The following is a 15,736-nucleotide window of genomic DNA, read 5'->3' on the forward strand; positions in this document are numbered from 1 at the left end:
CATTTTTTTTGGATCCTTTACTTTGGGATATTTACATGGCTTATTCTTCCATTTCTGCTTTGCTTTTTATTCTCCTGCTATTTGCCACTGGTCGAATGAATTTTAGAATGAAAAGCATTGTGTATTTGACTTACTAAGATTTGATACCTGGAATTCTGTTCTACCACTTACTTGATGAATCAATTCTATGTGGGCCTTAGAAACTCACAATTTAATATATATATATATATATATATATACATTTTTCACTTATTATTATTAATTGTTTCAAACTGTACATTTTATTATTTATTGTATGTTAATTTTAAATACATCAGCAGAAACAATTAAACTTTAATTGAATCATAAATTAAATGATAATGAAACATATCGTAAGATAATAGTTGGCCTACGGTGATTTGCAATTGGAGCACCTCAGTTTGTTTTCATCCGACAGTAGTTTTGCGAACCTACAAATATTAATCCATGATTTTATGTGTATATATATAGTTAAAAACATGTTGTAAAATGTTATGAAAATTAAAAATAATTATTGACTAAAATATATGATATATACCTTTGCAGTGCTTCTGCATTGGAGCCGCCATTTTCTACTGGTTCGTAAAAGCCGGTGTCGAGATTGATGCGTGAAACAGTTTTAGTGAGCAACTTGTGTCCTTTATCGACAAGGCTGTCCAGATTCTCCTTTGTAGATATATCGACGGAGGCCATATCCCCAGTTAGCGTGTCATCCTGGTTTTAAAAAAATCATCAAATTATATATATAGAAGAGGATATTTATAGCATATAGACATAGGAAAAAGACAAGAAAATTACATCGATACGAAGATACATGTCCTCAGAATGAAGGGCCCGGAAAATAACAGAGTTATGGTAGTCAATCATATCCTTGCTAGCTTCGCCATAAAAATCCAGTATGGGACTAGCATTATTTTCAAATAACCAGCTTATCAGACCCCATTTGGACGCCGTTTTGGCATCGTATTTCTTTTCGTGCCTGTTGGATCCTGCTCCTAGCGAGATCACAAGATAGCGTCCATAATCCAAGGGGTCCATCGCTGCAAAATCTGGGTTCTCTTTCATTAACTCTTTCGTCACTTCTCGTATGGCAACCAATGTCTGATCCATCCAAATTCCAACCATTAACTTAATTCTCAGCAAATCATTCTTATATGAGTTCATTTTAGGGTTTTATTTTTATTTCTTAACTTACGGGATTGTTGGCTGCGATGCCGCCGTCGATAAGGTTGAATTCTTCATCGTTGTTCTTGAAATAATAAGATGGGAAATAGGTTGGCGCTGCAGACGTGGATATGCAGATGTCTGATAACAGGGCGTCAATCTCTGGTCTTTGAGGAATCTGCATGCATACCCAAAATTACATAACGTGCCTGTCTCTGCTATTATTTGCCTAGCTGCTATAGTTGACCATTTGTAAAATTAATTAGTTGACAACACAAATTTAATTATATATATATACAAACCTCAATTTACCCACCCCACAAAGGTTCTGTCTATTCATTTTTTAGATGTCCATCCAGCCTAATATAAAGTTTACGCAAGGATCCAACTTGGAATACAAAAAATGATAGACAACCCGACTTGCAACAAACGAAATTGTCAAATAACACCACTACGTTTAAACAATTCATTGTTATATATCATTACAAACTTGAAAGAAAGATAGGCAAAGAATCCTAAAATAAAGAACCCAATCTTCATATCATGTTTGACATTAACTTAAAGATCCAACCAATTGGACTTTTGGATTTGGGTTCAATTCACTGAATTGAATATTTTAAACACTTATTTAATGTGAAATAAATTATAAAAAATACTTAACAAAAAAATGCATTTAGCTTAATGTTAGTATTTAAAATATAAGACTAAAATATTAAAACTATAAATCTCATTAATTACAAATAAAATTTTAAAAATATATAAATACATAAAACCAATTTTTACTTATTCAATTCAATTATGCACGATTGACTTCACCATGTGTAATTCACCGTGGTTCTCTCCTTTATTTATTTCGATTAATTATAACTGGAATAACGGTAGTCAGTTAATTACCTGATAGGTGGAGAAGATAGTAGGCTGAAGTTTCTTGATGTCGAAAGTAGGAATGGCAATACTGGTCAAGGTTTGATGCAATTTAGTGTTCCCTAATAAGTCTCTAATCAGCTTGTAAAGATACTTCCCATCGTATCTGGGTCCCGTTAGTGCTTTCGTTATCGTCGAAGCCCATGCCAGGATCCCACTGCATCTTCCAAATCCCCATAAACTTCGAAACGATAACATACAATATATATAAACACACAGCTATCATATATATAGGTTATGTTATATACCTCGGCTGTGGGAAAATTTGAGGGCCATTTTTAACGTAAAAAGGCACTATATCTTTAGCAGCAAAAAGAGGACGACCACTTTCATCTGGGGCAGCTAACATGGCTGTTATAAGACCACCGGTGCTTGTTCCTGCCATGACGTCGAAGTAATCCGCAAGCCTAACATCCTCACCATCCAGTTTCTGTTTTCAACACAAAGCTTATACATAAATTGATGAATCATCGTTTATATATATAATCTGTTAATTAATTACCTGAAGTTCAGATTCAAGTGCAGCGAGAATAACACCAGGAATGATTCCTCTAATTCCCCCTCCATCGATGCTGAGAACAGTGATAAGGTTTCCATATTTTGGTGGTTGGATTTGTACGGACGATAATCTTGCATCCATTTTGAAGTTGGAAAACTTAAATGATAGATATTTACTGAAACAAGAATATGTAGTATTGGAAATAATGAAAGACACAATGTGTATTTATAGACATATATAATTGCAGAGTTAGGCGTCTGAGAATGGAATTTCATTTGATTATTCATTATTCAAATTACTTAGCAGTCAGCCATCAGCCATCAGCCATCAGCTATATCCTCGCTGGGACCATCACCAACATGCTACTTAAAAAATTGAAACAAATGAAGCTTGATCTAATTCACAAGGTATTCGTTGTATGGTTTTGTCTGTCATTCCCCACCAGTATGGATTTAAGTACACATATCATACTAATCCTTAGAGAGTTTCCTAAGGTTGGATTGAATGGTACTATAACAAAACTTGTTGTAACATTTTCTTTTTTCTTTCAGACAACTTCGTACTCATCAAATACCAGATATTATAATCATAATCAGGATTAGAAAACAATTTTAATGGCATTAATTGAGCACATGGTTTCGGGTGCGCTAAAGTATATTATTTATGAGTTGAGAAGAAACTATAGATAGTTTTAAGCATTGTGCCTATAATGATATTATTAAAAAAATTTAAATATTTAACTACAACTGCATTTGTCAAACTAGGCCAAATCCTAGTAGTAAAAGGAATTTGCTTGTTAAAGCTTTACCCAAACCGATTTATTTAATCTAAAAATTCATTTTATTATTTAAAAATTAAAATATTTTATATTAAACTTATATAAAATAATATTTATGAAAAAAAATTTAGTTATACTGTGCTATATCATGTTTGAGTGGCATATCTCTATTGGAAACTGCATGAGCAAATGAAAGAAGAAAATAACAAATTGAAAGTTGGGTTATAATTTTTGGTGGACCAATTAAACAATCATTCACACATTCAATGTCGTCGTGACATTTGCTTACCTTGGCTCAAGCCACGGTTGGTCTAATTTATTTATTTGATTAATTATAATATCCTTTGTCACAACACTATATTACTCAGTAGTACTCTTACATCACCATAGCTTGAGAAAGTAAACTTGATCCTATTTTTAGATTCATTTTAAAATATAATTTTAAATATAAAAATGAAACAAAAGGGATATCTTAAGATGAAAATTCTAATCCAAATGCTAAGGTTACCAAGTCAAATAGAGCTTCAAATCATATTATCCAAAAGCCAATTGTTCACCTAAATTCGCATACAAAGGGATTAGACTCTATTATAGCCTAAAGATCCATTTAAATTTTATATTAATAATACTAAGAAAAAGCTGAACTAAAATTAGAAAATGCCATGCAATAAATCTAATCCTGTTTCTTATCCAAATTATTCATAAAATTATACTCAAGGTTAAAAATATCAATTTTGGACATTCAATCCTATTTATTGTTAATTAATTAAGCCCACAAATTAAACTTGAGGATACTTTCGGTTAGAGATTGTGCGACCTGAATTCTATCACTTGTTGAAGAAATAAATAAAATATCAAAATAAGGGATCTGTGAGGACGAGAGGCCGAGGGTCAGTGGCGAATCTAGAGGGGGCTGGCATGGGCCCGGCCCCTGCCCCCCCTAAAATTTAAAATTATTATTTAAGTCCTTAAATTTTTTAAAAAATTTAAAATTAATAAATGTAAAATTATACTTTGGCCCCCTTAAAATTATAAAAATTTAATTTAATCCTTTAAAAATTATAAATATATAGACTATTAAAAATTAAAATTTCATTCGGCCCCCTTAAAAGGTTGTTCTGGCTTCTCCCCTGCCGAGGGTCGTATCGTTATAGATCCCCATTAAGCACAAAACTGGACTGGAGTTGCAACCCCACCCCTACAATACAAACCATACCACACAAGTTGAGGTTGTATAGAACTATACTTCTACTATTTGACTTTGATTAAAATAGAGTTTTTCATGTAGTCGAAATTTCTTTTATATCATTAGTTTTTCAACATTAGTGAATTTATTTTCCACTGTCCGTAGTTTTTTTTTTTCTGAAAGAGTTTTCACATAAAATATGTATGTTCTTTTTTTTCTTTTCTTATTTCTCAGCGATCGTTCTACTGTCATTATCGACATTTATTACAACTCCTGAAAAAACAATTCAGGATAATTTATAATTTATTCAATGTAATTTTGTTCATTTCACACGCAATATTAAGAAGCTATAATGTTGATTTTGTTTTAGAGATTTATTTGTGAAATTAAAGGGAAAAAGAAAAAACAAAATGAGATAATGAGTTGTATATATAAGATTAGAAAATTTGGAGTTTCTTGCTTCCTTCCTAATATTAAATACTAATTGGGAGAGAACTGATGAGATGTTGATTTCATCCCCGCACGTATACTGTTTCTTAGTTGAATCCATTTCCCTGGCTTTCGTCCCAACCTCGTCCATCATTTTCTTTCTTATTTAAACTTTTCCACGAAAAAGAGTACATTTAAAATATATTGGTGGGCTGGATAATTAATTACATGAGAAATTCCCTGTTTTAATTTTACACTGAACCTGGTGATAAAATAAAATAAAATAAAGTGAGCATCATCATCTTTCTTGAATGGATAATGATGGAGTTATTTGAATTCATACCAGTTGACCCACAAACTAACTAAAATGACATTTTCTTGCCTTCTCTATATCCAACCCTAAGGTTGTGTACAGCTTGATTTATTAATAAATATGACATTCAATGCTTTCATAATACTCAAATTAAATTTTGATTTAATTTACAATTTGATGCATAAATCTTTATTTTTTATTTAATTATATATATTTAAAATAATAGTATTGATAATTCCAGAAAATATAAAAGTAGAATACGTCTGAATGAAGCTGAAAATAAAGGAAGGAAAGGATTGTAAACTCCTCTCTCTTTATTTGCTTTTTTAATTATTCTAAGTTGAAACCTTCTCAAATCTAATATCATTTTATACATTGAATTTAATTATCAACTTTTCCTTTTAATTTTATAAAATAAATAAACCAATTTACATTATTTTGAAATTCATGCAAAAACCTTTAAAAACAATTTTAAATGTGCAAACGCATCAAACTATAGGAAACGAAAATACTTATTATTTTTAAATTTTATCAAATGATATTTTTAACTAAAATGTTTTCTTTATTTTAAAAATTATTTATGGTATATAAAAAGTATAATTTTATTTAAAAAGATGTAATTAGAAAATTAAAAAGTAATATATAACTTGGTTTCCTTTCTTTTCCTTTACATAGAGAAACTAGAAACGAAGTCGTCCCGTACTTTAATTGAAGATCAAACCATGTAAAACAAAAAACTTTATCTCAAATCAAAATTTAATTTTAAAAATAAAAATTGATGCAACTTAAGCCAACTTCAAATTTCTTGACTTCAATTTAGTCCTTAGAGAAAGAAACTGCAATGTAACATAAGATCCATGCAGCTATTTTTGGTTGAATAATGAAGGGGAAAGTTCAAAATCCACACTCTGAAGGCCCATTATTGTTAAATGGCTGAAGCTTGTTAATACACTATTTTAATGTCCCACATTTTAATTTTAATTCAAAATTTTCAACATGAATACATTACAAGTGCAATAAAACTTAAAAAATTATAGAAAGAAATTTATTATAACCGAGATATGATATGATTGAACTTTGTTTAATTTGTTAGTAAAATTTCAGATGTTTTTATTTGATATGATTATGCCTTTTTTTAATGTTTATATTATGATTAGTGGATTTGTGGCTACTTCTTTTAACAATACATTAATTAATAAAAAAAATCAAATTTTCTCCCACACTTTTTAACTCATTTTTTCAACATTTTGGTGGGGCAATCACCATTAACAATTTGCTGGTGACCATAGAACCAGGGGGTTTGCAACTCTAGAGGATTTGCCCATAGGCACAACCCTCTACATACTTATTAGTCTGTAACTTTTGCATTAGCCAAGCTTACTTAATGTTTAAACATCTCTGGCTCACTGTTGGGATTTCCATTTTATCATTTGAGAACAAAGATAGATGCCTGATCCTCGAACCGACAAAAACTAGTCCTTTGGCAAGGATATTCTGCATATGTAATCAATTATTCCACTGTAAGTGGAGGGGGTTAAGAGATGGCCATAAATGTTAAGTGGAGTGGAGGGACCTCTCTTTTTGATTGCTTTGCTTCACTTTCTTATTAATTATTCAATTATACGCGTCCATTTTTTGTTGTTCCATGTTATTGTTATTACCAATGTAATATCAATATAAAAAATAACAATAAATCTCCATTCTAATTTCTTGTATACACATATTATACTTATTTTATGGGTAAATTACTTAGTTGGTCACCAAATTTTTAGGGCGTTTTCATTTTGATCACTCAAAAAAATTCTTTCGATTTGGTCACTGTCATTTTGATCACTCAAGCTCTAAATCTCTAACTACCATTAAAAAATCAAATTTAAATATGTATTTTGGGTCAATTTTTCTTTAAATCTGAGTCAAACTTTTATATCCACCTTCAACATCTTCCAACCTCCATTGTCCTATCCATGCCCAACACCTTCTTTGCCTCTCCTTGCACCCACCAACACCATTGCACCACCCATTTAAAACTTATCTAAATGATAAACACATAGAGAGATATTAACAGATTTCTAATGCTATCTATCTGCAGTGGTTCTTGCATACGCACCCATTGTAGAGAAAAGGAAGAATACACCATTTACTGAGAGTAACAAAGCATGGCAACATGCGAGGGGGCCGCTACGTGGAATTAAACTTTTATCATATCGAATTTATTATGCCGAATTGTCTGGAAAGCTAAATCAAGAAAGTTATAAGTCGAATTAAGGGTTTAAGGAATGGAATTAGCAAGAAAATAAAGCAAATAAGTTGTTATAAAAATAATATAGGGACTAAACAGTAGGAATCAAGAAATGAGTAAATAATAATTGAGGAATTTAAGTAGAAATTAACCAAGGATTAAATAAGTAATTAAACCATTGATAATATGAGTTTAATGCTCATGGATGATCCTATATCCATCAAATACCACTAACTAATGTTATGTTAAATGATGGCCATTGATTTAATAAAATAAATGAATAGTTAATGGATAATTATTCTTAAAAACATGTTAGTGGAAAAGAAAGAAAACTCAAAGCTTTTTATTCACATTCAGTCAACAAATTGATGAGGTCAATATGTGTATTTTCATTAGATTTTGTAAATTCATAATCTTAAACTAGCATGTCTTACCATGCGTTAAATTCCAAATTATTAAATTAAATTCAAGTTATCATTAAAAGATTTAGTGAAATTAAGCTTGATTTTAATGACATTTTATAAAGTATAAGTTTTGAGTATGTTGGGACTAAGTTAAAAAGTAGAGATATTGAAACTGATTAAAAATTCAATTAAGTTACATATGCAAGTTTAGACCAAATTGAATAAATTGAAATTTGTTAAAAATTTTGTCATGAATTGAAAATTAGGGTTTCTAGTAAAGAAATGTGAAATTTATTTCCTATTCAATAAGGAAAACCAAAAGTTATGAGTATTGAATTATGTTTGAATTGTGTGATGAATGTGTTTCTATACTCTGGTTAATTTTTATAGCTAAATATGATGTAGGACCATCTCGAGACAAAGGAAAAGTTAAAGTCGTTAACGAATAGTCACTTCTAGTTTCTGCTTTTACAATTTAATTTCAATTTGCTTGCGTAGATTAATTGGTTTTTATAATCAAATATGAATATACATCGAGGTAACGATAACTTTTCCCTACAAACTTTGAATAATGGATTCAATATGGTGATAGTTGAAATATGTGGTAAATATTCGAATTCTTTTTACATGTATATAAATGTTGAGACATTGATATTATGATGACATGTGATACAACAATAGTTATAATGATAATGCCCCATTAAATGATGTTAGATGTAGTTCGGGTATAGTTGGCATGCCATAGTATCACTGATATAGTAATTTACTAGTCATCATTGTCGAGCAATACGACATGGTAGAATAAGTAGTACGGACAATTACTAAAACCATCCTTGTCGGGTAACCCGAGATGGTAAAATAAAATAGTCTCAATTCTCAAAGGGTCGAGGACTTACTCGTTATATAGATCTGAGTGTTTGTCCTAATGTATTTCGTCAGTTAATAGGGGTCGAAAAGTAAGTAATGAAAAACACATTGAATGACATGTTGAATTATTGAATACACCATGATATGAAATTGTGGAATATTCAAATAAGTATTGAATGTGAAAGTTTGGGAATTATATGAATTTGATCTTGTGATAAAGTAAAGCAATGTAGTTAATGTTATATTTATGTATTTGTTTTAATTCAATCTTAATATATTGAATTTGAATTATATTAACACCACTGAGTATTCAATACTCAGCGTACGATTATATTTGTTTTCGTGCGTAGCTCTCGAACGAGAATTGACATAGATTTGAAATGGGCAAGCATCCAACTCAACAACTAACTAACTAAAATGACAAAATAATAAAATTTGGTTATATACCTAGGTTGTATGTATATACGTGTTCGAGTTAATTAGCATGTACCTAAGTTGTTGTTGTGACTTGTTGATAAACTAATGTTTTGGTACTTTGGTTTTAAGGTCTGAAAGTTTAATTAATTTTATCTCTTAATTAAGAAGTTAATAAGCTTGACCTTATAGACTTAATTTGAACATGCAAAGTGGTTGATTATATTTTGATGCATTAGATACTAAACTTTAATGTTATTGGATGTGACTTCATATGATAAATTGATGAATATGCATTGATACTATGTTTAAACATGATATAGCTACAATTTAGTATAGTTAAAAGTGTATAAAAATGTACAATTTGGGACATTTTGTTATTTAGTCTCGAGATCGGAATAACATGTCTTGAGACCCTAAGCATAAAATGTACCATTTTAGATGTAGTATTGATCTTGGTCGAGAAAATGGAACCTATGTCTCGAGATAGAGCAACCTTTGTCTTGAGACAAGTTCACATCAAAGCTAAATTAGTTTTGCCCTATTATAGGTCTCGAGACAAGAACTCCTTGACTTGAGACAACCAAACATTGAAACTAAAATAAGAAATCATGGGAGACTTGTCTCGAAACTTAGTCTGAAGACACGAAGGACTTGTCTCGAGACATAATGTTAAAACTTGAAAATTGCATTTGGATTCGAATCTCAACTGTCAAATTGACTTAGTATCACCTCAAAACTTAATGAATTAGATTAATACACTTTATGAATGTATGACTATGCATGAAATGGATAATTGTTTTAATACAAATGATATGATTAAAGAAGTAACCTAGCTTGAGTTGCTTCAGCAATGTAATGTGACATCACATATTTAGATCTGGCGACCGGGTTGGACGTAGGGTGTACATCATATCTACCTATAACTAAACTGTAGGGATTTTGACATTGTAGATATCTCTTAATCAGACCATTCTAACTTAATTTGAATTGTTAATAAAAGTTGTATGGACTGAAGATTGGGGGTTGAATCGGAAATTTTCTCATTTCTGTCCCTTTAACTGCACGGCGTGAATAAGATCACGTAAGCTTTCTTCCCTCATCTTCCTTTTCCACTCCCTCTAAGGAAACAAAAAAAATCTCATTATTTACAAATAATGTAAACCGATTTATGTTAATGAGGAGTATGCCAATATATATTTTGTGTTGGACATACAGAAACCCGAAGAAAGAAGCGAAGAGTGGAAACAAGAAATGGATTTGAGACATAGTGGTTGAGTTTGTGTGGGTTCCCTGCTCCGAGTTTCTACAAAGGGACACTTCGCAAAATGCAAGGAAGCATTGAAGGGTCAAATTCTGTTGGCATTTTAAAAATCTAAAAAAGCAAGATTTCATATCAAAATCAACTTATGGCATTGATATTTGATCAAATTTCGGCTGTCCTATGAACCCGTTAGTGGAACCTAAATAGAGTCAAGTTTTCTTAATTTAACATTTTTCATCACTGTAGTGCCTTCGATACTGTTGCATAAATTGTGTTTGTTTAAAGGCGTATAAATAAGATATTTGTGTTTAATAAAAGTATTTGAAAATTATAAATTTAGTTTAGTTATAATTAAATCAAGTTTGAGGTACCCTAAGTTCAACCAAAGGCTTTTTTATTTCCTATTATTATTAAAAAATTACAATTCAAATTAAGAAGGGTGGTGTATTGGGTTGGCCCTAGTTTTATTTTGGTTGCCATTCAATTAATACTTTTAACTCCAGCAAAATTGGTTGGAAAGTGAAAAGTCAATCCCGTATGAGAATCTATGGTTATATAATTTTGATGTCATTTAAAAATGGATAGAGATACAAAGCTACAAAACTTTCAAGCGTAACTCTCGATGGCACATATTCATCCTTCTTAACTCTTACAAATTTAACAGTTTATTATGACTTATAAACAAAGTCTAGAAATCTTATTTAAGTGATGTGGGATAAATACTCCTTAACAATTATTTTAATTCCAATAAGTTTAATATTTCAATTTCAAAATTTGCAATCAATGTGTTCTGACTTTTTTATATCAATTATATATTATAATGAGAAATTCATTTTGAACCCCTTTGCTTTTGATTTTTTTTCTAAGGAAATTTGAGGAATGAATTTAATGTCAACTAAACTTTCATAACAATAAATCATGGGTTGAACTTAATATGATGCAGTGTATATTGATGGGTTTTTTGGAATAGAAATCAAAACTTTGTACGTTTTCGTTCAAATTTGATTACCAAACTGTAGTTAATTTACTTCAAATATAGTCACTGGACCACACAGATGTGAGATTGACTTGAAATTGTGGACCAAAGAGAGCTGCCATGTGTATATAATATACATTTATGGGTTTGCAAAGTGGAGAATTGTACATGAGAATCTTTATCTTGTCTAATTTTTTCAGTGGTGGGGGAACCCTAATATTTCTTAGAACTTAATTTGCTATCACTAAACCAGCACGGTTAAACCATCTTCAAACCATAAAGTAACATTTCAGCACTATCAAAGGTCAAGGATCCCACTTCTTGTTTCAACGGGCAGGCTTTCTTCTTTAATATTTTTTTAAAATATAAAATAAACCCAGTGTTGAGGAAGCCATTGCTTTGGGATTTGATCTCCCATCCCATTTTTAACTACATTCCAACATTATTGCGTTTTTTTTTTAAAGGAAAACAAGGTTTGTACAATTTAAACCGTCCATTATTGCAATTAATCCCACACCATTGATTGCGGTTAGATCTTACATGGCCCCTAATTCCTTGCATTATAAATACCAAAGAAGTCATCGCTCCATTGTGCATGCTTGGCCCTTTATATAATAATTTGATTGAATTCCCTTGAGAGAGGCATTCAAGTAACTTACTTCCTACTTAATCATGGAATTTAGACCCATGCATAAGTTTGCTGTTTTTGTTGTTGCAGTGATTGTTTGCAGTCATTTAGTTTTCTCAGTCAATGCAAGACCAATGAAATTGCTGATCGATGACTCCGCAATGCACAAAGCAGATCATCCTCAACCAAATGCTGAGCAAGTTTTGCCACCCTCTATACCATTACCAGCTAAAACCTCAGGTTTGGGTGAATCAGTGAGGGGTTTCAAAGATGACTTTTGGCCCACTGCACCGGGGAACAGCCCCGGTATCGGACATTCTTTCAAAGAAGATAACGATGAAAGGAATGAAGAATAACCGGCAAGTTTTAGGTCCACTAATGGCAAGCATGCCCAAGATTTCAAGCGTACAAGTCCAGGGCACAGCCCTGGAGTTGGTCATGTTTTTTCAAGCAAAAATTCTAAGAAAAATGTCTAGGTACCATTTAAAAACTTTGTAATAGCAGTGGATTAAAAAGAAGTAGTTCCAATAATCACGTAGGAAATGCATGAATGCTCGTAGGTTTTAAAGACAGAGGTTCGAGTTCAGATGTAACAAAATAATTGTCCCTGCTTAATTTGAGTCATGAACTATACTCTTTGCAATCTTTGCTTTCATTCATATTAATAAATTGTTTCCAACTTTAAGAAATTAAAACAAAAACCTCTCTATGTATTTCCCATATTTATATTTGAATATAGATAATAAACGAATTTTAAAGGCGAGAAAAAATTCTCAATTTCATATGAGAACGCATTGATCCCCACTTGTCACAAATCGAGCCATCAACAATTAATTTCATAAAATCATTTGGTTAAAATTCTCATATGAAATAAAATACATGCTCAAAATTGTTACAGTTCATCTATATATTTATCATACTTCAACTCCGGAGAATTTTCAGATAAGTTTTTGTTTTTTCTTCCATATCTATTTAACGATTCATATTTAAAATTTACGATTACCCATTTCAACAATGTTATCTCCGATTATTAAACTAGTATTATTTTTAATCTTCTTGAGGGCTAGTATTATTTTTTATCTTCTTCAGGGTGTAGTGGCCTTTACTATTACTCCAACACTTGTTGATTTACTTTTCATTTGTTCAACATATTAAACCTTTAATATCTCGATTAAATTTAACTCAACTGGCATAAACATTATATATCACCAATATAAGTAGACATAGATAACATAATAACCAATACTATTTAATCTAATTTAGCTTCGCAACTTCTTCTAAAACTCAATGAAAACTACAATTTCTCATATTGAATATCATAGATGATGATGCTCCTTGACCGTCATGGCTTAACTAGTCATCTCTCACTAGCTAGTGCTATTGCCCTTCCTCCAACATTCTCGATAAATAACATTGGTCGATAAAATTCTACTTACATCGATGATTCTGCCATGATCATTTAATATAACAAGCGATGCTTGTCTCTATTGAAAGCACAGTTGCTTATGCTATTGCTTCTTTCAATAACTCACAAAATGGAAATGATACTTTATATTTTATAATATTATAAACTAGTAAATATATTTTGTTCTCCAAAATGATAAAATTGTAATTTAATTCTTTAAAAATTATAAAGATATAAATTAATATAATGATGAAATTACATTTTAACTCTCATTAAAATATATAATTTAATTCTGACCTCCTCAAAAATAATTTTTTACTTCGTCCCTCTCCATCATCAACTCAAACAAATTACCAAAAGATCAAGGGTATGGTTAAATATTTGCATGAGATCAGAACGATATCTGATGAAAATGAAGTTGTTTGCTCGCCAATTTCTTTAAAAGAGTTGGAATAAAAATCGTCCGTGGTCTTTGATATGATTTTCATGAAATATCTATTTCAATTCGTGTCAGTAATAACCCAAATTAAAGTTTTCGTTTCTACTTATTAAAAAAAACTTGACTGAGTCTTAACTTAATTGGCATGGATATTGTTACCAATGCAAGAGGATTTGGATTCGAGTGCACTGAAGCACATTATCCTCCTATTTATAAGTGGAGAGAAGTTACGAATAGTTATAAGCATTATATAAAAAAAAGAAGAAGGAAGAAACGAATATGAGTTTATAATGATATTATTAAAAAGATTCTGTCATTTCAATGGAGTGGACCCTACGGAGGCAAAGAGAATATAAAGAACATGCTGTAGCCAAGATATGTGTTGACTTTTCTATAGTTAATGAAAGGTTAGGCTTAAACATTATATATGGACCATCCAATGTACATTTCTTTATGTATTTTTCCAGCTGAATGGAATCCCCCAACTGATATGGAGGCTCTCACATGCCAATGTTTCTTAAAATCTTCCCATTCTAAGGGCTTTTAAATACCAAAGTCCTCACACATCTCTTTAGGGTTACACTGTGTCCCAATTTGTACTATAATGTCAAGTGTTAAACCCAAAAATGTTTGTTATTTCATCCTTATTTTGATCATCTCTCAAGAAATAGCAGTGTATGATAGTGTTGAAGGAAGGGCTTTGAAGAGTGAATGGTGCAACAAATGCTCAACCCAACCACATCAAACCGTTGGTTCACGCCAACATCAGCTAACCCTAACCAGTAAGGCTCAAGATGTCGATGGGGTTCGACCTACAAAACCCGGTCACAGCCCCGGAGTTGGTCACTACATTAAAAATTGACTCTCTTTTTTTCTTTTTTCTTTGGGCACCCAAAATTTGATTGTAGTCTATGCATACGTAATTAAGTTTTTGAAAAAAAATTGATTTTTCCTTTCTTATTCTATTAAAATTAGATAAACCCTAAACCCTGTTCATCCTCCACAGTTATCTCCATATACAACCATTTTTCTAAACAAAGTTGTAAATTTGTTTTAGGGTTTAGGAAAAATTTCCTTTTTTTTTCTCTTCCATGTATTGAAGGAAGCCAATTTCTGATTTGGTGGCTTGATTGTAATTTTATATCTTTTATATACGTATTATAAGAGACAAAAGAACCCGACTGTCGTTTTATTACACTTTTCAAAGTCTTCAAATTAGTGAGGGAATCTAAGATATGAATGGTAGTAACAAATGTATTAATCCCTAAAAAGTATCGCCTATACCCAATAATGTCCTTTGCGATTAAATGAAAGGATAAACTACCATTAATTATTATTAATATCTCTCCACAGGCTAAAAAGAATAACCAATCAAATTTATTATTTTAGGTGGATTCGATTCAAGAATCAATTTTAAAAGAATTTCAAGTTAAACAAATTAAATTATTCGAGTTAACTTAAATAAGAAATACAAGTTTCGAGTTGAATTTTACAATGTGAATATTAGATTGGTGTAAATACCCTTTTAGTCCATGTCAAATTTGAAAATAAGCAAATTAGTCTCTCTCTCTCAATAAAATTACAAAAGAAAAAATCAAAATATTTGTAAAAATTTCAAAATTTATATTTTCTAAAAATTATAAAAATTTCAAAAAAATCTAAAAAATATAAAGTAAGATAAAAATTTAAAAATATATATAAAGTAAGATAAAAAATTTTAAAAAAAAATTGTGCTCTAACATGAAATTAGTTATACTGTAACAAGATTTTAATTTGACATGCTTAATTT

General features: G+C 30.7%; 1 protein-coding gene across 2 annotated transcripts; it reads right to left on the minus strand.

Annotated features, from left to right (window-relative positions):
• Positions 1 to 210: 210 nt before the first annotated feature.
• LOC105802215 (patatin-like protein 1) lies at positions 211 to 2,785 on the minus strand. Of its 2 annotated transcripts, none has more exons than XM_012633719.2 (7): positions 2,609 to 2,785; positions 2,355 to 2,536; positions 2,077 to 2,263; positions 1,214 to 1,360; positions 817 to 1,119; positions 557 to 732; positions 211 to 449 (listed from the first exon to the last, which is right to left on the minus strand). In XM_012633719.2, the coding sequence occupies exons 1-7, from the start codon at positions 2,744 to 2,746 to the stop codon at positions 389 to 391; spliced, it is 1,194 nt and encodes a 397-aa protein (XP_012489173.1). In that variant the 5' UTR covers positions 2,747 to 2,785; the 3' UTR covers positions 211 to 388. The 2 variants fall into 2 exon arrangements, with proteins under 2 accessions (XP_012489173.1, XP_012489172.1); XM_012633718.2 differs by having other exon boundaries at positions 2,077 to 2,269.
• Between the last annotated feature and the right edge of the window lie 12,951 nt (positions 2,786 to 15,736).

The sequence above is a fragment of the Gossypium raimondii genome, chromosome 11, assembly GCF_025698545.1.
Source record: "Gossypium raimondii isolate GPD5lz chromosome 11, ASM2569854v1, whole genome shotgun sequence".
NCBI lineage: Eukaryota > Viridiplantae > Streptophyta > Magnoliopsida > Malvales > Malvaceae > Gossypium > Gossypium raimondii.